This window comes from Poeciliopsis prolifica, unplaced genomic scaffold, assembly GCF_027474105.1.
Source record: "Poeciliopsis prolifica strain line A6 unplaced genomic scaffold, Auburn_PproV2 SCAFFOLD008, whole genome shotgun sequence".
Lineage (NCBI taxonomy): Eukaryota > Metazoa > Chordata > Actinopteri > Cyprinodontiformes > Poeciliidae > Poeciliopsis > Poeciliopsis prolifica.
This window is the reverse complement of record NW_026562383.1, coordinates 3077792-3101828: the sequence shown is the minus strand read 5'-3', so window position 1 is coordinate 3101828 and position 24037 is coordinate 3077792. Positions and strand designations below refer to the sequence as shown.

Genomic DNA, 24037 nt, shown 5'->3' with positions numbered 1-24037 from the left:
GCCTCTGACGCACCGACGCCTGATTGGAGCAGCGCGGCGCGAGCCACCGCGGTGCAATAACTTTCGAACGCGAAGTGATCGTGGATGGACCAGAACGGAGTGTTCAGGAAGGGACCGCGATATGGATGGATGTTCTTTGAAAAAAATAAAATAAAATAAATAATAATAATTAAAAAAAAGAGTCTTTCTTGTCCAACGCACCCACGCAGCCCCACCCGCGTGCTCCTCTTCTGCCCGACTCCCTCAGGATATTTTTAGCGCTTGGTGATGGGCCCTGTCAAATCACGTAACGGAAACAAACATCAGAGAGAAAGAGAGAGAAAGAGAGAGAGAGAGAGAGAGAACAGAGTCGGTTTAACTGAGCTCTGCACAGAGAAGAAAAGGCCGAGGAAACCCGATGAGATGAGACTCGAGATTCATTTGGTGTCCCTCTGTTTGCTGATGGTTACCGGGTCGCCGCAGACTGGAGGTAAGACGATGTTCTCATCCGTCAATGTGAAATTCAGACTCTATGCTTGTTCCATCCGTTTTGACTTGACCGATAAAATAATCTTTCTTTGATTTGCAGCTTTTTTCCCCCCCATGCATTTCCCACATAAAACCACAAATTTGGTGTATTCTGTGTATTCTGTTGCGGTTTTATGCTGTGGAGCGTCATAATGGAGTAGATGTTGGTATAAAGAAAACTATAAGCCGTGCTTTGGTGTCCAGACTCCATCAGTTGGTTGCAGATAAATCTGAATTGAATTTTTTTTCTTCTTCTTCTTTTTTGCCTGTTGCGTCGTGAAAAAGTTGCTCGATTTCATTCAGATTGGACAGAAAACATCTGAGAACATCAATTTTCAGGTAGGGTAACAGATTCTCAGTTGGGTGTAGGTCTGGGCTTTGATTAGGCCAGGGCTGTCCTTTTCTGACATGGACCAAAAATGATCAACTCAATGGTGCTGTTGGGCCAATTTTTTTTTTTTTAAGTTGTTTTTTTTTATCTAATACGCTAAACATTTTATTGAGAATTTTGTTCTTGCTCAACAGTAAACTTAAGCATGAAATATTTGAATTAAATAAAGCAAATAGATTTTTTGTAGGAAAGGAATGTGCTAATCTTTAAGATCAAAATCCTCCAAAACTTTTCTGTGTGTTTTCTTTATCAAACGATAAGGTACACGTTCGGTGGTTCTTTTGATAGTTGTAATAGTTTTGTACTAACTGAATTTAAAAAAAAAAAAATCTGGGTCAAATTTGCTTCGTTCAGGGGCCGCACAAAATCAGTTCAGGGGACACAAATGGCCCCCCGGCCGCACTTTGGACTCCATTCTCACACATCAAGTTGTCAACATAACGCGTTGAATCTCAAGTGCTTTTCCTACTAATTGTCAATGCGACCACAACTTGGACAAAAAGGTCCAAGGGAAAAAGTTTTAATATATTTTTTTTTAAAGCAAGGGATAGGGCTGGTATGCTTGCTTGACTTTGACAACCTCAACATGTAGGTATGCTGCAGAATCTGGTGTGTTTTGGTTAAGTTAAAAAAAAAAAAACACAAGGTGAGCCACACACCAATCCTCTCTCATATCATCAGTAAAGCAGATGATATGTCATCGTCTCCTAATCAGCTCATTTAAATTAATTGGGGAAAAAAAAAATCTGCTATTAATTAGCAAATCAACGACGTTATTCTGACGATCACTTATCAATAATTGCAAAATGAACAAAAAGCCTGAAAACAGAGCACTTTTGTGGACCGAGTGAGTGATTCCAATAATTCCGTTGTCATTTTACAGGTCAGAGCCATGCTTTGCCTACTTCCTTCACCTCAACCACGTTTCCTGCTCCTGCTGAGGCCCCGGTCAACGAGTTCCCACAGCAGACGCCAAACCCTGCAGGCAGGAATGAAACGTCAGGTGATCTCCGGGCCTCTGGCGCCACCGCCGCCCCGACGGAAAGCATGGTCCGATCAGGGACACCAGCGGGTGCAGGACACCCGCATGGCTCAACTTCCACTAAAGCGACATCTCAGTTCACAAACGCTCCCGCTGTCACAACTCCATCTCTCTCAGGTAGCCGTCTCTACTTGCTTCTCCTGTTGGTCATTCGCTCCATAAATTTGTCAGTGAGTGAAAAGATTAAGACAAGAATAAAACCTTATTGGCAAAAAAAGGAAAAGTCAAAGGAAATTTTGACAACCAATCAGAGCCAGGAGGTGGGCCTTAACACTGTCAATCATGTTTGTGTACTTGCTGCTAAATGTACAATCGGTGGAGAAATCACTCATTGTTCCAGGAAAACTGTTTATCCGCTATCATTGTGGCCATGCTAAGTAGCCTTAGCATTAATGGCAGGCGGAGGGAAGACCACCACATTAACAAGAAGGATTGACAGCGTTAAGATCCGCCTCCTGGACAATAATCTGCAGATTATCTGTCATACCAAACTGTTACAACTTAGAGGTCATTTTAACAGAAGTGTAAAATAAAAATTCTTCAAAGTCCATTCATTAGGTTGTCATATTAAACAATTGTAACTAAAGTAAGCTAATTTGTTTACATTTGATAAAGTAAGCCATTTTTGTCTTAAGCTGGAGCTCCATTCTCTTTTTTAGGTCTATCGCCTAAAATCCAAACCAACTGAGTTGCCGTCTGTGGTTGGGATGCGACAAAATGCTCACTACTTTGCGATATCACCCCAATGCCTTTTTTCATTTTTTCGTTTTTATTTTTACAAGGTTCTGCAAACTGTGGCTGATTATTTACATCTGCGCTAATGTGACAGCTTTGTTTATTTCTGGCCTTCTGGGTCTGCAATTTTTCCGTTTCAGTGTGTTTACTTTGTCCAGACTAAAGCTTTAAAATATAGCAGCCCTCTCAATAAAACGCTGCCTGTTTGCAAACACAGGCCATTTTCCCAGACTCGGTTTCCCTGCCAGCGGCGTTACGGGAAAACAGTCCTGCCCTGACCTCCACTTGTGTTATTGAAGAGATTCCCTTTTTACAGATCGGGTAAATGTAAATATAATCCCCTCAGCTGACGCTGGGTCACTATTTTAGGAGAAATAACCAAAAGCAAGAACAAATCCAACCTCACTCATTTTTTAGTGCATTTTTTTTTTTAAATCTTACTGGTTATGGAACATCAAGCCAAACCTCTTTAAAAAATCTATTTATAGATAAATAAGTCTTTCTAATTCATTTCAATTAAATAAAACAAAACAAAACAAACAATCATGATGAGTCGCTTAACTGAACAATCATCAACTAATTGAGTAATAGATTAATTGTTAAGTGGAGTATACAGACTCAAAAAAATTATATTTGCTGAAAGATCAACACACTGCGAGCAGTAAGAAAAAAAAAAGAAGTTTTAGCATTTAAGAAAAAAAACCAACAACAACTTTGGTCTGTAAACATGTTCAATCCAGAATTCATCATGTGGCATAATTTTAGTTTCACTTCAAAAAATTCTAGTATGAACCTTTTTCTATTCATTTATTGACCAGTTAATCCAAAAAACACCAGCTAGTTCACCTCTCAAATAAGAAAAATAAGCTTCATAGTGCAGGTGGCAATTTATCATATCACTTTTCATTTATCGTGATAAATTTCTCGTGACAAGAATTTCAATTTTTTTGTTGTCACAATAAATTTCAATTAATGTTTAAACCCCCTCCAACGCTGCACAAGTTGTTTAATTGGACTATTTTCTCCACCTTTTTGTTCATGAGAGCATCAATACACATCAATGAAGTTGAAAATACAATTAAATGCAGTTAGTGTGTGCGATATAGAGATACAAACCACGCTTCTTTATATGACTGCTAAGGAAACTATGATCCACACAGGGAATCACAGGCTTCTACTAAATCATTTTTGAAAACAGCTTATTGTATTTGCTCAGGTTATCTTTGTTTGGTAATAAAATTCGTTTGATGTTCTGAAGCAGCGAAATGTGACCAGAGACAGCAAACAGAGAGGATATTAGCAAAAGGAGTAAATTTCCACAGCACTGTACATCCTGTTTCATCAATCATGTGCGGTACAAACCGTCGCGTCTTTTCCAAAATCCTCAGCCGTTGTTAGAAGCCAAGACTCGGTTCTTGGAGCCTGAAACGTGTGTGACACATACCTCAACATAATCTTCCTTCTGTTATTTTCTGAATACTCTGTGTGCATCGACATGCCAGTGGTTAATCTGCAAACACCATTTGTTGATTAAATATGTGATGTTCAATAGAAAGATTAGAGTTGAAGGAATTTGGAACAGCTGTTCCAAATTTTTTTTCAATCAGTTTAATAAGAGAGAATTTAATAGCAAATCACGTTATTTAGTCATTCTTAGTTTATAGTGATTCTTCGTTCTAGCATGTTTTTTCCCCTCCTTTTCTTTTCTACTTCTACCCATAATAACTGTGTGACTCTAGATTCATTAAAACAAGGTATAACAGAAAAAGTAAAAAAAAAAATAATAGTAATTCTTAAAAAGGTCAGAAATTGACTGCCAAGATGAAGAGGGAAGAAAACATATGCTGACCTCCATTTTTGTTGCCAGTTGGTTATATTATATATATTATATACAGTATTTGGTCTTTGTCCCAAATGTATTAATTTGTACTCCCTTTTTTCTTCTTTATTGTTGTTGTTTTTTTCTCATATCTGATTGGTTATTTTGTCGATCTGCACCTCTACATATTTTGCAAGCTCAAAAACAATTTCACAAAATCGGTAACGAAACGTCAACATTTACAATGCTTTTTCTTCGTTCTTCAATAATTATTGCATTCATTTAGCATAACAGCTGCATCATGATGTCTGACTTTAGATGGCCACGAGTTCCAAGGTGTAACATTTTATTTCCAGATGATGCAATTTTCCCATCACAATCCCCTCTTTTAATTATAATAAAATGTGTAGCACTTCTTATCATAATATTAATCAACAAGTTTCATTTATTCCTGCAGTTCCCCTGGTCTGCTTCTCGTTTGAAACGTTTCCTTTTCTTGCTTCATAAATTTGACTGGCAGCAGATCAAAAAAATGAGCATCAGAAATAACAGTTAAATTAATTATTTTAACTTAGATTTTTTTTTTGATATAATTGAATAACAGATCAATTTAAGGTTAAAACTATATGGGGTTCCATTTTATTTTTAGTTTTGCTTTTTTTTTTTTCCATCTTCCTTCCAACTTCCCGAAGCCCCAACAGCGCCCTCTGGGGGTCATTACTTTCAAAAGCACCGTGTTAGTCTGTAGTGTTTGTTTTGCACACTAATTGGTGAATTCAAACAAATACAATATTTAAAAGAATGTAAAAACTAGAAAGTCGAGGTTATTTGCACAGGATGAGCAGCACCACCATCACCACTATTATTATTATGTTGGTGTCTGCAAAGCGAAACAGGTTCTATGTTTTTAAAGGTAATTCTTGGAATTATTATGCATAGACAGTTTTTGCTAAACATTATGGACAGCTGCTTCGTTGTTGTTGCGGGGGAGTGTTTGGGTTTCAGGAGCAGGTGACCTTTGACCATTTCCACTCTGTCCTGTTTTGAACCGACACACTTTCAGCCGCCCCAGAAGGCCTTTCATCGGCACCGACCGCTGCGAGCGCCACCCCTCAGCACGCCACCTCCCATACGTACTCCCCAGCGACCAGCGAGGCCCACTCCACCTTTTCATCTGGAGCCACGACCCCCGCCTCTGTCTCACACACACCGGCTCCTGGTTGGGTCCCTGTGGGGCCCACACAGCCGGAGTTTCCGTCGGAGCTCAACATCGGCGATGACGGTTAGGAGACGTAGCGAGCGTGACTTCTTTTTAAAGCTTGAATTCATGACTTCGTTTTTAATGATTTGTTCTCCATCGTGTAGACTCGAAGGAGTCCCACCGCCACTCCAGCTCTCCTCTGGACCCCCTGCTGGCCGGTCTGCTGTCAGTGTTCATTGTTGCCACAGCGGTGGTCTTCACTGTCCTCTTCTTCAAGTTCCGCCAGAGGGTGAACCACCCCGAGTTCCACCGGCTACAGGACCTTCCCATGGTAAGAGACATCAACACACTCTCTACTCGTAGTCTTTGATATTTTTTACAGTATTGTTATTCGTTTCCTAGCATGTTTCAATTCTCAGGAAGTGATCCATCTGCCAGTTATCTTCCTGTTGTGACAGGACCAATGACAACAGGAAATTGGGATTCTGTTTCTTTAAGAAACTCCTGCTCAGGAAGTGATCACAACATGGCTCCTCTACTAACCCTTTAACAAAGTTTAACAATGTTTCACTGAGAAGTAGGTCCTGTAATGAGCTCAGCGCATGCACAGTTCCACCAGGTGTTTGCTGATTGATGCTGGCTAGTTTGAAGGAGCTGAGGGGGCTAAAGATCGGAAACTTGCAAACAAGAAGGTTTCTGGGTATCAAAGCCCCTTTAAGAAAGGAAACAAAAATGACATGCTTCCATTTTTGCTAAACAAAGAAGTAAGTCTCCTTCTCTACGGGCGTCGCTGTTGCTTCGCCTTTAAGGTCATCATGTTACAATTTGCAGTTCTCTCTGCAGGACGATTTGATGGAGGACACGCCCCTCTCGCGGTACGCCCACTGACGGATTCTCCTCTCGACTCCTTCACTCGCACCATGGAGAGAACATGTGCCAAAAAAGAAGCACCTTGTTTTATATGTGGAGAAGCATATGTCTTCAAGATTAGTCCAAATTACTGACTTCTCTGTTTAAGGCTCACTGTTGAAACGATTATTTTGTTATTTTGTCGTTGTAGAGTCGCCTAAACCTTCTTCCATATTCCCGTCTAAGTCCTGGAGACTTTTGAGTCTCACACAAATAGTGCAAATTCAAGGCACTTTTGCACAAAGAGCAGCATTTTCAAGGTGACATGTATCACACTGCCCTCTAGTGGACATGTGAAATATTGTAGGTTGAGAAATCCATCCAGGACAAAAATAAACCTCAGGTGATTGTCACTCTGAATGAGGATTTGAGGTTCAGACTGAGAAACATCACTGGAGATGATTTAGCTGACCAAATATGAGTGAAGTGCACTTTCAATCCAAACTGTTGCCTTATCGCTGCATGAGGTAATACAGAAAGTTCACATGTAAATTATATTTTTACTCTACAGTATTTGAAAAACCAGATGTACCAGTAACCTTTTTTTTACTTTATTTTTTAAACTGGTTGAATTTAGGAATATGTGGTGGTGTTTGGTAAACGTTGTTGTGAAACTTCTCTGTATCATTTTGGAATGAGAATCCTGAAATTGGTGATTGTTCCTTATATTGAATGTTAAATGTGCCAACGCACTTTTACTTCCCAACCTGGAAAGTAAAAGTGTTGCAATTAACACACAAGTTAAAAGTGAAATTGAACGCTGTTGTGAGGGTCTGAGTGTCGGGTGTCTTGCAAAAACATTCCTAGCGCTCAAGCTTTTCCACGTTTCGTCATGCTGTAACCACAAACTTCAGCATGTCTTAATGGGCTGTTATATCAACGAGAAACACAGATTAGTGCAAAATAGAAAAGTAAACAAAATCCAATCCAATTGCCTCCAGTCAACTCATTGCTAATGGATTATGAAACAACATCTAAAGTTTTGGAAATGTCACAAAATACTTGACAGTTCATCTGAAAATTAAAATAGCTCAAGCAGTCAATGTTACAACAAATCCAAAGAGGCCTCTGACTGAAGACTGCTGGTGCATGAATATCAAGACAAGCAAACGGCTCAAGTTCCATGTTGTGGGGACAATTTCCATAGTAACCTACTGCATGACATTAGTTGTTTTAAGCACCGCTAATGTTAATATCGACTTACGTAGGCTAAATAAATGCCCGCCACACCTTTCAGATTTTTATCTTGCTTGTAGTTGGAAGCTGACAGAATGTGGAGAAAGTTCAAGGGCTTTGAATTTCGCAAGATTCTCCGCTGATAGTTTTGCTTTACTCTCACTAAGTTTAGTGAGAGTAGATGTGCTTAAAATGTAATAATTTAAATGATATGAAAGATCACTTGTTTAGTAATAAAAAAAACAAACAAACAAAAAGAAAAAGAACGTCTTTTGCCTTTGATTGCGGGTGGGGAACATTACACTGCTTTGTTTTAACCTGCTTGTCAGGTATTAACAGTGATTATGATAATTAAGTCAATGAGTTATTGCTCCTGTCTGAACCGGCACGGCGGACTTTAAACAATAACTGTTTATAAAAAGAAAAAAAAAGCCGCTCCCTTTACACATACACCTACACCCTCACATTCTTTCATTCAGCCCCACACCTTCTATAGTAAACCTCATAAGGCTGTGTTTTCTGCAGCTAAAGAGCGTAAAAAGTAGAAGTGTAGAGATTTTTAATATACAAAATCCAGAATGAAATTCTGGCTTGAGGCAATCACGACAGAACATGTATATCACATAGGCTTAATGCAGACAGATTGGAAGTTGTGTTGCGACTGACTGACCATCTTTGGTTCAAAAATTACACAACAAAAGCCACAATTCTCTACAATGAGGGTTCAGCTATTACATTATGCAGGTGAACTCATCTCAAATGGGAGTGGCTGCATCTAGAAAAAAAACCAGTCGGATTACTTTCCAGCTTCGACACAACCGTCAAAGCTGGTTGAGCGGTTCAGAGTTGAGCGGATACTACGTGCAGTCGCCATAAAACATAATTCCGATTGCCGACATCAGCAGGTCTCACTCATTAGTAAGATGCACCCCTGAACATCCGCAGGCGCCCCGGGCCCCTCCAGCCCAGCAGGTGGCCCCCATAGCTCAGAGTGGTCAGCATCATCCCCAACAAGGCAACGTTTCCAAACGCACCCCTCATCCTCTTCTTGGGATCTGACATAAAAGTACAGCAACAACAATTTTTAGCGCACGGTATATTATGCAAATTAAAAATAAATAAAATATATATTTTTTAAAAAGTAGCAGGACGGCTACCCAGCGTCTATGAGGTTACGGGGTAAAATTAATGATTTGATTTATTAATCTTGTCGTAAAGAAAAAAAAAATGTGGGTGTTCATTTTAATATTCTCACCTTGTTATTCCTACATTTAGAAATGTCAGAGTTCCAAACTAAATATTTAGTTTCAAACTAAATGCTTATTTTTCATGCTAAATGTTTAGCTCAGGCCTATATTTATAGCTTATTAAGGTTAATAAGTAGGCAACTTAAATGTTTTTCTAACTAGCTTAATATTTAGCTGATGAGCTAAATATTGCTAAACCAAATATTTAGTAACCAAAAATAAATATTTAACTTTGAGCTAAATATTTAGTCTCCTAACTAAGCATTTCATTTGAAATAAATTTTCATATATTTAATGAACTGTACATTTGTCTTGTGAATTAAATATGTACTTTGGAACATTTAGAAATGTAAAAAAAAACGTGGTGAAAATATAACTTTGAAAAATCTACACCCGTGTTTTTTTTTTTCCCTTCTCTCTCCTACGACAGGCTGAATAAACCAAATTTGTTTCTATGATTTGTTTTTTGGGTTTTTCTTTTTTAATTTTTACTGTGTAACTTTCCAAACCGAGGCCCATGAGCTTCGTCTCACCTCCAGTGGAGTATCCATGTGCGTACACCTCCCTGCTAATGATCCACATTGCTCCCAGCCCGCTCACTAGACGCTGTGAAACGCACACGAGGAAACAAATCAGTGTCGGCTTCAGCCGCTGGGATGTGATCGCGTCACCCACATTTGGGTTAAACAACAACAACAAAAAACTCACAGGGCTATGCAAACCACCAACTGCCAGGCAGAAGAGAAAGGGGGGGTAAACCTCCAGCCTGTCAAAAGGTGATAAGAGATTGTTAACCTTCATCTGCTCTTATCAGCAGGTGAAACCAGAAGGTGTGTGCGGGCTTCTGCCTCTACATTCGCAGCAGATACATACGTGTTCTGGTGTGCACGCTGGATGCAGTTGAAGATATGTCCATGTTCCGGATCATCACTGTACATCTGTGGGTACTGCAGGGGGAGCGGGGAGGGGAAGAAAGAGAGAGAGAAAAAGCAAATTACTCTCTTGGCATCTGGCCTAAAAGGACAGCAATGATCTGTCCTTTTATGCACAGCTCAAAAAGTGACATCACCCTCCGGCTCACCTTCACTTTGTACTTCTTCCGGGCTTTTCCCACATTGATGGCCAGGTGTCCAATCATGATCATGCTGGCGACACCAGTCAGCACAACGTAGCCATACTCCTTAGAAAACGCTCCCATTCTGCGAGACCTGGCGGAGGTGACAGAGTGGCGTTAAAAACTAAAGTAGACACGGAGAAGAACCGGAGACTTGGGACTTATTGTTTCACAGCACAGACATGCAGACGGACTTGTGATGAGACAAACTCGTCCAGTCCACTCTTACTTTCACATAACCCGGTGAAAACAAGAGAGAAAGTGGGCCGAGCAAGGACGAATGAAGCGAGTGGAAGGTCGAACAAGAACCGCAGCGCAAACATGACCAGAGGCGGACAGGAAGCGAAGGTTTTGTTTTAGGAGCTTCTTACCTGAAAACTGGGAGAGGGGTTGACTCTGAGTCCGACCCTGACGTAGAGACGCTGCGGTGTCAGAGCGAGCGAGCGCTGCGACGCTTTTTACGCTTCTTCTTCTTCTTTTGTTGTTTTTTTTCTTTTCTTTTCTTTTATTGGTGGATGGCAACCAACCTAAGATGCATTTACCGCCCCCTACCAGGCTGGAGTGTATTTATCAATCATCTCAGAGGGAAACAAATAATACACACCTCATATGCACGAATGTGCACACTTACATCCATACACACTCACACATATATATATCTATGTGTATATATTCACACACACACACACACACACAAACATATATACTTTAAATACGATTAAATAACCCAGTGCTGTTTTTTGTAAAATCTAATTAATTGATTTTTATCAGAGTTTGATTTATTTTCTAAAAGATTTATCATAGAAAATACTATTTTATCTCTATTTAGTATTGGCTTTAAGTGCTGACGTTACTCTGAGTACTTATTACATTCTATAAGACGTGTTCGACTGTTACAATAATTACTATAAGTCCCTGTTTCATGTTTTCCTATTCTGAAAAGGAGCTTCTTACCTGAAAATTAAGACTATTATGTCCAGTATGACCAATTCTAAGTCGAGATATGACGACCTCTTCTTTCCACCTTGCATTCATAGAACTATTATCCCCCCGCACTGTCTTGAATTTTATATAAATCTCTACCAGTGTCATGATTAGCCCATTGTTCCTACCAAAACCAAGGATTTTATTTTGAATAATAGATTCACCCTCACTTTTACTTAAAGGAACATTTGAGTTCATATAAACTGATTTCAGGACCTGTTTAGTTAACATGGATATTTCTTCATTTCCTTCTATGCCTACATGAGCAGGAAATCCAGACAAACCGAACAAAACATTTATTATTATGTAGCTGAATAAGTGTAGATTTAATATTAGATTTATTATTACACACACACACACACACACACACACACACACACACACACACACACACACACACACACACACACCCCCCCCCCCCCCCCCCCCCCCACACACACACACACACACACACACACACACACACACTTAATAATAAATCTAATCTACAAGATTTGCCAGATTTTACACTTAATGGTGCAGCTTGACGATCTGGGAAGAAATTTACTTTCTTTCCTAATATTATCATCAAGCAACCATTCATTTCAAGACAGTGTAAAACATTTGTTTACATAGGCTGTATGCGAGTGGACCACCTCATGCTATGACACCAGAGGGCGCTGTGAATGCACTGGAATGAAACAACGCTCACATGTTGGGATAGTTCTTCAAAAATGGCTGGGTATTTTAGACTTCTTTTCTCCTTTTCTTTCTTTCTTTATTTTATTTTTATTTATTTATTTATTTATTTATTTATTTATTTATTTATTTATTTATTTATTTATTTATTTATTTGACCGACATTGGATCTGCAGTCTTGTGACGTTTTCACCTCACAGCCATTGGTTGCGCCCAAACGAGTCACGGTTGCTATGGTTACCGCGGACTCTGTCGCTTCGTCTGGTTAAACCTGGAACAAGACTTCAAGAAATCGGTATAAACCTTTTAAATGAGCTTGTATAGTAGCACGTATTATAATTATAATACATGAAACTTCAAAAGTAATTTAAATAACCTTCAACATTTCACTAAACTTTGAATAAGCAAACAGTTGTTGTTTTTTTAAATGGACAACCTTAAAGCTTAAACTGTCTCTCCTGAGGTTAGTGGAGCTCAAAATTGTTTTTCACCTTTTTTTTTTTGTTTGTTTCAAGTACAGTTTAGTTTTGTTGAAACACGTCTCGTTTTATTAAAACACTTTAAGTGTTTATATTATATGCCTGTTGCTTTCAAACCGTGTATATGGAGCCATATTCAATGCAATGCAGAAACTAGCTTACGCTAGCTTACTCATAGCAACATTTCAGGTTATCTTGAATTGGAAGGGAAGCTAAAGGGAAGGAAAAGCAGCGATGTCTGAACAAGTTAAGGACAAGCCACAAAAAGCAGAGAAGAAAGTGAAGCTTCCCACGGAGGGACCCAGAGCCAAAGAAAAAGCTGGCCGGATTAAAGAGTAAGTATCCATCCAAGTCTGTTCTGCCTGATCAAATTGAAGGCTTCTCCTGTCAGACACTTATAATGTGTCTATTCTCTGTTTTCTCTATCTGATCCATCATGTTCAGGCCTGCCAGTGCGCATGTGGACGAGCATGTGGCCCATGAAGATCATCCTGCAGCTGCCGTGATTCCAAATTCTTACCAACTGGGTAAGCAAACATTCAAATTTAAAGACCATCACCATCAGCTAATCTGAATCCTGTGTACCGTGTCTGATAATCGTAGATGCTTAGCTTTTGACATGACAGCTAGACTACAATAGTTATAATGGGAAGAATTTGTAAACATTTGGGTTTATTGACAGGTTTAACCACAATTAATGGAAGTCAAACCAGAGACAGTGTGTAGGCAAACAGTTTGTCAAAACTAAAACTGCATACAAACTAAAACTCTTACCAAACAGGATCTCTGACAAACATATGCCTCAGTAAAAGTCCTATTGTTTATTAATAATACAACCTTAGTAAACATGTCACCCTTATTATTCTCTACTGGACGAAGCGGAATAATATTTGAATTAACATCTTCCGTCTATTTCTAATTTATGGGTTTAGGCACCATTTTATGGAAGCGTTAACCAAGCAACCTACGCATGTTGAGAAATGTTTTCATTATAATGAGTTTCACATTGTTAGGAAAAATGGATCTTAAGGAGATAATGGTGCTTTCCCAGCTTTAAATGCTTTCGTAGCATTGGTCACCAAAAACAAGATGTTAACATTTTTAGAATGAAGTTAGTTTTGAACATTATGTTTTGCATATGTGTTATTTTCTCACCAATAAATTCCCTGGGATCCATATAATGATGAGGATATTGAATGAATGCTTAATCAGCAGTTTTTATTTTTGTCCTGTTTTTTGTTTTGGTCTATAGGTCCTTCTAAACCATTCCCTATCACTACTGTTTCACACATACTGAAGGAAGAAATCACCCATCACCTCCAAGAAATGGATTACGATCCACTGCTCTCTCGAGAAATGACCCTAACTCTCTGTGAAGTAGGTGAAAACGCAGCCGCCTTATTTTTTGATTCCATCAGGACATCCGCCGAAATCAGAACGCTTTCTTTCTGACCTTGTTGAAGGTGATAAGGACCCGTGTGAAGGACCTCATGATACCCAGGTTCAAAAACGTCATCCTGGTCCACATTGGCCAGCTCAACGGTCAGGGGTTGCAGATCAGCAGCCGCTGTCTGTGGGATCCAAACGTCGACACCTTTGTGTCCCACTCCTTCAAGAACACCTCTCTGTTTTGCAGCGCCACCGTGTACGGGCTCTACTTTGAGTAAAGTAGAACCCGTCAGGTCAAGTTGTCTCTTTGCCAAATGCTTTATTTTTGAGCAAACACTTTGAAGTAGAAATTCTTCAGTACGTGACTGTCTGTATATAGTAGTTTGTGTTATCAGAAGTCACTTACCATGTGTTTCTCCTTTTTTCAATGCTGAAGCTGTTGCAGAATCTTCCAGTATTCTGCCAAGGACGTTTTTCTTGTAGGATAAAAGCTACAAAATGCAAGGACTGATTAGAGCCAGACCAAATAGGCCGATGTTGCAACTTCTGTACAGAACAGTGTTCTTACATGGAATGTGTATATAAAACAGAGGCATCTGTGAGGTGTTGCTCTGACCTTTCTAATTTTGTTGTGTTCAGAGCCCTTGGACGCTTGACCGCCGTAAAATAAAATACTTGAAAGACAAAGTTGCAACTTTCTCAATCTTTCTCTCTACCTGCTTGGTTATAAATTTCCATCACTCTGTAAAGATGACAGATATACGCTCAATTTCGCAAAAAGAAGAATGCAGAGATTTTGCTGCTGAAGAGTTAGCTGATGGCCACCAAATGGATGGCTCGGCGAGGTGGCTGCTTTCTGTACAAGTTATGAAGCAAACAATATAAATATAATACAACCATGTTACAGGCTGCTTGCTCCAAGTCCTACACAAGACTAAAGGACATAGAAAAAATTAAGTTAATTACTGCTACTTTAGAAGCGTTAATTTACTTAAGCATGCACATTAAAGAGTGGATTTATATATTACAATGTTAGATGTCAGATTTATTAAACTAACATAATAAATCTATAAGTAACTGTATGTATTTAGATTTAAAAAAATAATTAATAATAAAAAGCAACACCGACTTTCCTGCAGGATAACATGACAAAAGGGCCGCAAACAATTTAAGAAGACCACAGAAGAAGAAACGATGACGAGGGTCTCCCGATCAAAGATTTTACAGTCAAGCAAAGGAACGATCTGAAAAAGAAATTGCGCAATTTTTGCTGTCATTAAATAGTTATATATATATATATAAATAAATAGTTATATATATATATATAGATATATATATATATATATATATATATATATATATATATATATATATATATATATATATATAAACAACCTGGTTGCAGAGGCTCATGTTTACTTGCACTGAAAAAAAGTCAAATACAAATTTTTTTCTAATGCTAGATTTTTAGTTTTTTCAGTAATTGTCTTTTTTTTTTTTATTATGCACAGCAGTAGTGGCCTCTGATCTCATATTACCTGATCTACGTGCACGTGAGCACGTACTAGGTCTACCACCTACATTTACTTATCAGATGAGCGCGTGCTGGTGTTCACTGAGCGTGGTGACGCTTTTCCAAAGCTCTGCAGCGGTTTACCTGCAAATGAAAAGCTCTATTTTCACATCTTTATAATGAAGCCAGTATCCTTAAATTCGTATTATTAACTAATGTTGGGACAGAGCATTATATAAATGGCTATAGTTGTGGGTGAGGTCCGCTGTGAAAAAACCCCCAATCAAAACAAAGACCGTTCGGCTTTTTCACCTCTTTTACTTTGGTTCTCGATATTGGGGGGAGGGAAGTGGGCGGAGCTCCGCATCCGGGTATAGACGGTGACCTCTGACGTCACCCAGCAGGATCGCAAATATGGCGGAGGTAAGAAAGTGAAATAAATAGTCAGAAAAAAAATGTCTTTCATATTTCCTGATAGTTTGTTCAACTGAATGTGCATGTAGTCATTGTGTTTTGACAGTTTTAAACACAATTAAGCAGCAGCTTGCCGGCCTGCTCGATAGCAGTTACTTGTTTGAGTCCAGAATGTTGTAGAAAGTTCGGCTTTAGCTAGCATTAGCTGCGCTAGCCCCGACGGACTGGAAGGTAGCTGCGGTGTTTGTTACTTCGCGGTTCGCTCGGGATATTTATCCTCGCGTGAACAGCTGTTAACTGGACATTTGTCCGTGTTTTCCTGTCATTTGTGGGCTCGAACTCAATTCCCATTCGCTGGCTGTGAACAGCCAGCTAAATTAAGGCGTCTTAGCGGGTTTCTGTGAAGGAGAAATAACTAGCTTGCAACTTGTATTGAAGTGAGCGAGTCGAGAAAATGAGCGCAGTCAAGCGGCGTCCTGTCAGAACAAACCGGTGGTTTAATCTGGCGTATGGTCGCCGTTGCAGTTGTGACGTTCAGTCTGTTGTGCCGTATGTTGGGTTGCGCTACATTTTCCTCGCAGGAAGCGGCCACAGTAGCCTTTGTTTAGTGTCTCATTGAGTTGGCAGTGAGCTTTTAGGGTTTAGCGGCAGGCGCGCTTTTTCGGAGTCCGCGGACCTCCCACAGTCAGAGCAGCCTGTGTATGCTGTCCTACTGGAGTTTTCCGGGGCGGGGGGTTGTTTGGGTAATTTAAAACACATTGCTGTAATTTGAGGTCTCTTCTTTTTGTTGTTTTGGCTTTGTTTATCGGCTGACGCGGCTCTCAAAAGCAATGCTATTCGACTAATTATTTGAAGTCTTCGAAACTTTGCTTAAAACCAGAGATTGACCAAGATTGCTGAAGTCTATGTCAGCAATCTTGAAACGACTAAATAAACAGTATTTCTCTTAAAAAATGACTCAATTAATCATAAACTTTAGCTGAACTTCAAATACTAATAGACAAGATTAAATTTAGGATTAATGCAACAGGAAAATACTATTATTGCTATGATATGATAGTTGTATTTGATAAATCAAAATATGCAGAAGTCCACTTTTTTTTTCAATCTGTTAAAATAAACTGCATCATATTTACTTTACTCTTAAAATATAGCTTAGGTCACCCTTTTTCAATCCACAAAGTACAGAAGTGCACCCTATCACAAGATATGGGTTTTATGTAGTAATTAGTTTTTCCAGCCAATTTCAGATCAAATAAATATTTTGTATTTTCTAAAGTGCAATTTTATGGCACTTCTTTTTATGTTTTGTAGCATTTGAAATAGCAAGTGCATTTTATTTTTAGGACATCATTTTTTAGGGGGTTTTTGCCAAAAGGTGTGTGGCAAAGTGGGAGTGCTGCGCAACACAAATAATAACCCGGCCAGAACAGGTTGCATTAAATACCGTGTCACTAACTTGACGAAGCTTCAAGGCAGACCAATTTTCCTAGAGAAATTTTAATATCCGAGGCACTGAAATCACACAAGGAATCATTTCAGCCCTAATTGAGATACAAAGTTGTTCTCCATGTGTGTTTTTTGTGTTTAACTCTCAATTCTGCAGATTTGTTGGATGTGTTTCTTGTTTTTGTCCTCCTAACTTTTTGACACACCTCTCCCTGTTTTTTAGCCCTCCCTCGGGAATTCGAGCCCAGGTAGCTTTAAATCCTTTTCCTTGAAATAACTACAAGTTACATTGATACATATCAGTATTATTTCCAATTTGATGTGCGGTATTACACTTAACGATTTGCGTGAGGAGAATTTGCTCCGGTTTGACATTGTCTGCGACCTTGAACATTTGCAGGAGGCTCAGCAGGTTCCGACGACCATGATTTTGATCCGTCAGCCGACATGCTTGTTCACGACTTTGATGATGAGCGAACCCTAGAGGAGGAGGAAATGCTGGAGGCAACAGACGAGACCAACTCCAACGAGATCGAAGACCTGGCACGGGTTGGTGTGACGCTCGGCTCTCGTGTTTCTATTAGTTGTCATTATTGTAAAAAAGAAATAATGATAATAATAATGCTGCATTCATTCATTTATTTAACTAAAATTTAACCAGGTGAGTGATTAAGATCAGAATCATATTCACAATAATGTTACATATTAAGTTAGCCGTGCATGTTAGTTTCATCTTGGACATTAATCCTAAACAAATAAATAAATAAATAAATCAATATATATATATATAATTTCATATATATATACATATATATATATGAAATTATAATATAATTATAAATACATCACTGCTTTTGTATTTGTACATTGTGCTGCCTGCACCACACTGCTGTTATGTTTTAATAATTTTATTGAATAATTAATTTAAATAATTGATTGGTATTATAATTTTTAAAATACTAATTCATTTTAATTTAACTCAATGTAAGGTATGTTTGAATTGGGTTGAATTCATAATTATGATGCTAATTTCCAGTACGCTACACACTCTGTTACTGACGTTACAAAACGTTTTAATATCTGGGTGAAAATAATGAAATTATTGTTTAAAGTACATTTTACTCATTATTTCTCTGTAATATTTTGGTGCCTCCTTAAATTGAGAATGAACCATAAATATATCTGTGCTAACATTTGGACATTACATCAACATAGTTCTTTTTAAAACTCATATGTATAATTATTCATATCTTTTTTTTTTTCTTTTTTCACAGGAGGGGGAGATGCCCATACATGAGCTGCTGAGTCTCTATGGCTATGCGAACAGATCGCCTGCAGAGGAAGAGGAGGAGGAAGATGAGGAGCCAGAGGAAGAGGATGAGGAGGAAGAGGATGAAGAAGAGGACCTTGATCCTGATGAAAGCAGCAGAAGCACCGGAGAGCTGAAGAAAACGGAGGTATTTGTTGAAGCCAACGACTCTGTATTTTTAAGCTCTATCTGAAAAATGACTGTTTTCAAAATGAACCGTCTGACACATTTATAGTCTGAACTATTGTAAAGTGTTGAAATGTCTTGACATGTTATGTGATGCAGAAGGTTTTCAGTTTAATTCCAGCTTTTTTTTTTTAGGGCGAAGATTTCAAGACTTCATCAGAACAAGGCAGCGATTCCCAGACCACTTCTGACGGTCGCACGCGCTCAGTCCGGTCACTCGGCACGGCAGAACTCATTCGCCCTCAGAAACTCAAGTACTTTGAAAGTACGAGCCGATCCGCCCTCCTGGTTTTTGCGACATTATCTGGTCATGTTTGAATTTAAAAGCATCGTGTCGTCTCTTAGGTAGTCATGACGCAGAAGAGGAGTCAGAAGAAGATGAGGACTATGTTCCCTCTGAAGACTGGAAGAAGGTAGGCAAGCAGTTTCATGTCATTTATCAATTTAGTTTTGATAGATTTGAAGAATCAGTATTAACTTTCAAAACCATGTTTTTGTACCAACAGGAGATAATGGTGGGTTCTATGTATCAGGCTGAGACTCCTGTTGGTTTGTGTAAATACAAAGAAAACGAGAAAGGTAAGCTTTGCGGTTGAATGAAATTATTAAACTTTAGTGTTTACTGAACTTCCTGTAGATATAAAGTCGATCGTCAAATTTTCTTTTTCTTTTTTTTAATTGATTTCAACCTGCCGTGCAGTTTATGAAAACGATGACCAGTTGTTGTGGAACCCTGACTGCGTTCCCGAGGGGAAAGTTGTCGAGTTCTTGACGGAGGCGTCGAGGCGAACTGGAGAGGAGAAAGGAGTGGACGCAATCCCAGAGGGTTCTCACATCAAAGACAACGAACAGGTGAAGCCACCAGAGCTACAGCTTCATAGACACCCATCAGCCATAACATTAGCATTAGCAGGTGTCAGTAGCTTGGCTTCCATTACAAATGTGCGCAAAACTTTGCTGATATTTTGTTAATAAAGAAAACTTTTGCAGAGTTTCCATTAAATAAAAAAATTTAGTCAAAACCACATGTAAATACTTTTGTTCACACATAATTCATTAAAAAAAACATCAGCTTCCGACTACTTCCTGTTGTCTTCTTTGTGGTTTATGCCAGTGGCACAAATGTGTTTCCTGTGATGCGAAAAAAGTATTTCTTTTGCAGTGAAATAAACTGATTGGATACAGCCCAATAAACACCGTCCTGGCGCCAAAACTTAACTGGCGTGTTTCTACTAAGCTAATTTATTTTTGAAATACCACATTATGCAGCATGATCCCGCTAAACACTGCTTGCTGACTGTTAACGTCGCTGGTTTCAGCTGAGAAGTTGTCAACATAACATGCTAAATATTAAATGTGCACATGATGGTGCTTTGCTCCTAATTGTCAACACTGTAACAAGTAGATAACAAGGTCAGGAGAAAGCTTTCATAAAAAAAAGAAGAGTGTAGGTCAGCAACGCTAGCTTGACTTTGACAACATTCACATGTAGATGTGCTGTGGAATTTGGTGTGTTTTGGTCAACAGTTCCCACTTCCAGGCCTCAGGCCCTCCTGCTCTGCGTGTTTTAGATGAACCTCTATTCCAGAACAGCTGATTCAAATGACCTCATGAGCATCAAGTGCTGCAGAATCCTGTCAATCACCCACATATTCAACCCAGAAGGGAAACGCCTAAAACATGCAGGGCAGGGGGGCTGTGACGACTGGAATTGAGAAACACTGGTTTTGGTGAAGTTAAAATAATAATAATAACGGCAATGTAAAAACGAACTCTGACAGAGAATCTGTAGTGTCGATTTGTGATCGTTATCGCTATGGTAGATTAGCTACTGTTGTAATTAATCGCAAAATAAACGTCAAACCTAAAAACGCAACACTGTATCACACTGAATGTTCTGTTCTCTGAGTGGGAAATGTCTGCATGGTTTCTGTGATTAAATCCTAGACACTGTTGCACTGTTGTCAGTTGCGATGCTGAGTCTGTGTAGCCACTGCAGGGAGCAAGAAAAAAAACAAACACATGCGTAATTTTGAGTTATTCTTTAGTATTTTTCCTGCATGGTTTTTTCCATCTCCTGTGTTGCCGACATCTCCAGGCTTCATTTTGCTAACAGAATTGTTCTATGGCGGCAGAATCATTTCTTTTTGCCCTCCAGCATTGTGCACATGTGGATGTCGACCATAATATGCAACGTGTCTATTTGGTCAATGGAAACACAGCTACTCTTAATCCCTTCGCCTGATTGGTTTAAATGATAATTATTTATTTTAATGTGATTGATCTAAATTTCATTCTCTTTCCTCTAGGCTTTGTATGAACTGGTGAAATGTGACTTTGACACAGAGGAAGCTCTAAGAAGACTAAGGTTTAATGTAAAAGCAGCTCGAGGTGAGCCACTCCTTTACAGATTTATATTTAGTTTGATTTAGTTTGCTTTTTCAGCAGATTGCTTATTTTGAGTCCGTATCCTCCGGTTAACGATCATTAGACTAGCAGCTCAATAACCGATTAATCGCGATTAATCAGGAATCCGCCTCTTACGTTGCTCAGCTGAATGCTGCTGGTGGAAAGCCACGCCCCTTTGGCTTTGAACGGCATGCTGGGAAAGCTCACTTGGCTTTTTGTTGTTGTCTTGATGCCAAAACACTTTGAGATAAATGCTCCTTTTCAGATGTAACACTCAGACTCTCTTTAACAGAGGAGATATCAGTTTGGACTGAAGAGGAATGTAGAAACTTTGAACAAGGACTACGAGCTTATGGGAAAGACTTTCATTTAATACAGGCCAATAAGGTGAGACATGTTTTCTAATTAATCAGTCATTATTGTATTTATTTTTTTGTGTGTGTTGTTTTCTTTAAACAATTTAAATTTTCTTCTGTGTAGACATACTGAAATTTCTCAGGCTTCTAATTCATCATGTCTTGTGTTTCATTTGTACCTCTTTGGACGATTATAATAATAATAATTATTATTTCTACTGATTGAAATCTTTCAGGTGAGAACTAGGTCTGTAGGAGAATGTGTGGCCTTTTATTACATGTGGAAGAAATCTGAGCGTTATGATTTCTTTGCACAGCAAACCAGACTAGGAAAAAGGAAATACAACCTTCACCCTGGTGTCACGTAAGTCTGCTTTCAGAGGAACCGTTCTAACGCAAACATCAGCTCAAAACGTGTGATTTTCTGATTCAGAGCTTTTTGCTTTTGTTATTGAAAATGAAATTTTACGATTTTAAATGTAAATACTAAGAAGCTTCCACATTTGTTGGGATGTTGCCGCATTAAAGTTTGTGGTTTTAATGTAAGAAAATATGAGGGACATTTAAATGTTTGGAAGACTCTGTAACAAGTTTCTGAAAATAAGTCTTGGTGTGTATAATGTGTAAATATGGAAGCTCTGCTGTCAGTCAGGTGTGTGTAAGGCCCATGTGCTGGTGTGTTTCAGGGACTATATGGACAGATTATTGGACGAGACAGAGAGCGTGACGTCCAGCAGGGCGGCGTCGCCTCCGCCCACCACGTCCAGCAGCAGCGCCAGCCACTCTGAGAGGGAAGACAGCAGCAGTCAGAACGGTGAGGAAAAACCACGGCTTTCAGGCGCAAACCAAGGGAAGAGTTTCAGTAAGTTACAGCTTGACCGACAGTTTTTAGAAGTTCATTTATTAATCATTCTTCTTTCATTCTGAACAATATTATCCACACTAAGAAGTCAGACTCCTTTAAACGAGGGCAAAATTGATCTTAAGTTCCAAGTGGTTAATTTTTTTTCAAAAATATTTTAACAAAAAATAAGCAAATATAGTTTCGATTGTTGGGGAAAAGAAAAATCAATTTCTTCTTCTTCTCCTGAAGGCGTCGCGGGTCATCCGTTGGACCCATCTCAGTTGCCCGACTCGACCCAAGTGAAGGTCGAGGGCGTCCAGTCCAACGGCCCGTCTCACCCAGAAGCGGAGCCGCTCCTCTCGATTCCAGACAACAACTCCAATGGCTGCGGCCAAGTCAGCGCGCCCAACCACGACAGAAACGGCTCTCTGGAGCTCCTGCTGGACCACAAACCGGCTGCGGCGGCGGTGGAGGCGGCCGTGGCACAGGACAGACCGGCCAAAAGATGCAGGACTGAAGCAGAGCCTCTGAGTCAGAGCGAAGCCGATCCATCCAGAACACACGAAGACTAACAACGTTCAGGACTGCCGTTGTTCGTTAATAACACACCGTTTTTGGGGTGACGTTTTTCCTCTTTCCCCACTGCCCCTCAGTTTCTCCATAAATGGCTAGTTTAGTGGAGCAGAGGACAAAGACGATGAAGCTTCGTTGAGCTGTGAGCACAGAATCTCTTAAAAGACTCACTTTAGGAAGGCCAAAGGTTGATGAAAAGCCCGTCTGCTCCGCCACGTCCCAAAAGACACGTTTTCCTCATCGTCTCCACTCCCAGTTTGGAGACTTGTCAAAATTTTGCCAAGAATTCTCTTTTCTTTTTCTGTTTTTTTCTATTTGTACTTAAATAAAACAAATCATCTGTGATATTTTTCTACACAAGAGATATTTATATTTTCTAACCAAAAATAAAAAGCTCTAATGATATGGGTTCTTGGTGTTCAAGCCATTCGTTTGTTGTTGAGGGTTTGATGGAAATGCTGGCGTGTCTCCAGCTGGCTGTTGTTGCACTTTGATTGTACGTTTCTCCTGTTTGAGGAGCGACTCACCCCAAACTCCCCCCAGCAGAACCCCCCACCCCCCACAGCTGTTTGAGTCTGCTGAATAAACCCACGGGTCTGTCCCCCTGCAGGTTTGTTTGTGAAAAGCAGCTGACATCAGTGATGTCCTGTATTATCATGTAGATCTCTGCATATGTTTTTTTTTTTTTTTTTTCAATTTTTATAGTCTGCTTTGCTCAACACTTTGTTTTTACTAGACAGAATGTTTGTGACCGCTCATGTAAAGTTTGTAAAGTTTTCTTACCTTTAATAAGCAGTTGGTGCATATTTTTCTCCTTTCATGTTGCTTTTCTTCGGTCTTCCTTGTACACTGCGCTTTTTTTTTTTTTCCTTGCTGACAAACTGCTGATTATTTTCTGATGGATGTAATAAAAATTAAAAAAATAAAAATCAGCCATTTCCTTTCTCCTCTGATATAAAAGTTTGTAGTTGTCACCTTTTTGAAATAAGCTCTCCCTCATTAGTGAGTCAGAATTTCAGGTCATTTTCTAATCATGTTTTTGCAAATCATTAACCTGCTAATCTAGAGTTCAGCAGAGTCCAGTTTTTATTTTTTATTCTTTTAGAGCTTTTATTTGTGACAATACAAAAACCTTCAATCTTCTTCACTCAGCAATAGCATCCACACTGAAGAGTGTTGAGCGGAATATCTTAGCGCATGTATGGTGACATTCACCAATCACAGGAACAATCTGTGTTTCCAACCAATGAAAAATCGTTTCAGTCACTAATAGCAGACTAACCTGGTATTAAAGTGGAGCTTTGAACTTCTTT

The 24037-nt window shown here is 39.2% G+C and overlaps 4 protein-coding genes across 11 annotated transcripts; 3 read left to right on the top strand and 1 right to left on the bottom strand.

Annotated features, from left to right (window-relative positions):
• The first annotated feature begins 312 nt into the window (after positions 1 to 312).
• Positions 313 to 7997, top strand: LOC129361995 (uncharacterized). 3 transcript variants are annotated; one of them, XR_008606181.1, is made up of 5 exons: positions 313 to 469; positions 1782 to 2057; positions 5558 to 5776; positions 5860 to 6459; positions 6539 to 7997. XR_008606181.1 is itself a non-coding variant. In XM_055033284.1 (5 exons), exons 1-5 carry the CDS (start codon positions 403 to 405, stop codon positions 6581 to 6583), a joined length of 774 nt encoding a protein of 257 aa, XP_054889259.1. In that variant the 5' UTR covers positions 314 to 402; the 3' UTR covers positions 6584 to 7997. The 3 variants fall into 3 exon arrangements, 1 of the variants encoding a protein (XP_054889259.1); XR_008606182.1 differs by having other exon boundaries at positions 6527 to 7997; XM_055033284.1 differs by having other exon boundaries at positions 314 to 469; positions 5860 to 6026.
• Positions 7998 to 8322: 325 nt separating this feature from the next.
• mgst3a (microsomal glutathione S-transferase 3a) lies at positions 8323 to 10643 on the bottom strand. The gene is made up of 6 exons (XM_055033290.1): positions 10513 to 10643; positions 10109 to 10235; positions 9901 to 9974; positions 9736 to 9793; positions 9561 to 9633; positions 8323 to 8835 (listed from the first exon to the last, which is right to left on the bottom strand). Exons 2-6 carry the CDS (start codon positions 10223 to 10225, stop codon positions 8696 to 8698), a joined length of 462 nt encoding a protein of 153 aa, XP_054889265.1. The 5' UTR covers positions 10226 to 10235; positions 10513 to 10643; the 3' UTR covers positions 8323 to 8695.
• A 1371-nt stretch (positions 10644 to 12014) lies between these two features.
• LOC129361996 (dynein light chain Tctex-type 5-A-like) lies at positions 12015 to 14349 on the top strand. 4 transcript variants are annotated; one of them, XM_055033286.1, is made up of 5 exons: positions 12015 to 12098; positions 12472 to 12617; positions 12727 to 12809; positions 13535 to 13659; positions 13746 to 14349. In XM_055033286.1, the coding sequence occupies exons 2-5, from the start codon at positions 12517 to 12519 to the stop codon at positions 13947 to 13949; spliced, it is 513 nt and encodes a 170-aa protein (XP_054889261.1). In that variant the 5' UTR covers positions 12015 to 12098; positions 12472 to 12516; the 3' UTR covers positions 13950 to 14349. The 4 variants fall into 4 exon arrangements, with proteins under 4 accessions (XP_054889261.1, XP_054889264.1, XP_054889262.1 ...); XM_055033289.1 differs by having other exon boundaries at positions 12045 to 12098; positions 12490 to 12617; XM_055033287.1 differs by having other exon boundaries at positions 12051 to 12098; positions 12461 to 12617.
• Positions 14350 to 15575: 1226 nt separating this feature from the next.
• mier1b (mesoderm induction early response 1b, transcriptional regulator) lies at positions 15576 to 23656 on the top strand. 3 transcript variants are annotated; one of them, XM_055033278.1, is made up of 13 exons: positions 15576 to 15607; positions 17271 to 17295; positions 17448 to 17596; positions 18322 to 18504; positions 18678 to 18807; positions 18888 to 18955; positions 19049 to 19121; positions 19243 to 19394; positions 20852 to 20933; positions 21244 to 21338; positions 21625 to 21671; positions 21994 to 22169; positions 22401 to 23656. In XM_055033278.1, the coding sequence occupies exons 1-13, from the start codon at positions 15599 to 15601 to the stop codon at positions 22721 to 22723; spliced, it is 1512 nt and encodes a 503-aa protein (XP_054889253.1). In that variant the 5' UTR covers positions 15576 to 15598; the 3' UTR covers positions 22724 to 23656. The 3 variants fall into 3 exon arrangements, with proteins under 3 accessions (XP_054889253.1, XP_054889252.1, XP_054889251.1); XM_055033277.1 differs by having other exon boundaries at positions 21544 to 21671; positions 21994 to 22121; XM_055033276.1 differs by having other exon boundaries at positions 21544 to 21671.
• Positions 23657 to 24037: the final 381 nt, after the last annotated feature.

What these genes read in the sequence shown, in the direction of transcription:
- LOC129361996 (XM_055033286.1), top strand. Translation starts at nt 12,517, where the DNA reads ATGTCTGAACAAGTTAAGGACAAGCCACAAAAAGCAGAGAAGAAAGTG. An exon ending in AAAGCTGGCCGGATTAAAGA is followed by an intron (nt 12,618 to 12,726) that starts GTAAGTATCCAT and finishes CATCATGTTCAG; the next exon opens with GCCTGCCAGTGCGCATGTGG. An exon ending in TCCAAATTCTTACCAACTGG is followed by an intron (nt 12,810 to 13,534) that starts GTAAGCAAACAT and finishes TTTGGTCTATAG; the next exon opens with GTCCTTCTAAACCATTCCCT.
- mgst3a (XM_055033290.1), bottom strand. Translation starts at nt 10,225, where the DNA reads ATGGGAGCGTTTTCTAAGGAGTATGGCTACGTTGTGCTGACTGGTGTC. An exon ending in GGAAGAAGTACAAAGTGAAG is followed by an intron (nt 9,975 to 10,108) that starts GTGAGCCGGAGG and finishes CTCCCCCTGCAG; the next exon opens with TACCCACAGATGTACAGTGA. An exon ending in CAGCGTGCACACCAGAACAC is followed by an intron (nt 9,794 to 9,900) that starts GTATGTATCTGC and finishes ACCTTTTGACAG; the next exon opens with GCTGGAGGTTTACCCCCCCT.
- mier1b (XM_055033276.1), top strand. An exon ending in GAGAGCTGAAGAAAACGGAG is followed by an intron (nt 18,505 to 18,677) that starts GTATTTGTTGAA and finishes TTTTTTTTTTAG; the next exon opens with GGCGAAGATTTCAAGACTTC. An exon ending in CCTCTGAAGACTGGAAGAAG is followed by an intron (nt 18,956 to 19,048) that starts GTAGGCAAGCAG and finishes TTGTACCAACAG; the next exon opens with GAGATAATGGTGGGTTCTAT.
- LOC129361995 (XM_055033284.1), top strand. Translation starts at nt 403, where the DNA reads ATGAGACTCGAGATTCATTTGGTGTCCCTCTGTTTGCTGATGGTTACC. An exon ending in CACAACTCCATCTCTCTCAG is followed by an intron (nt 2,058 to 5,557) that starts GTAGCCGTCTCT and finishes ACACACTTTCAG; the next exon opens with CCGCCCCAGAAGGCCTTTCA. An exon ending in GGCTACAGGACCTTCCCATG is followed by an intron (nt 6,027 to 6,538) that starts GTAAGAGACATC and finishes TTCTCTCTGCAG; the next exon opens with GACGATTTGATGGAGGACAC.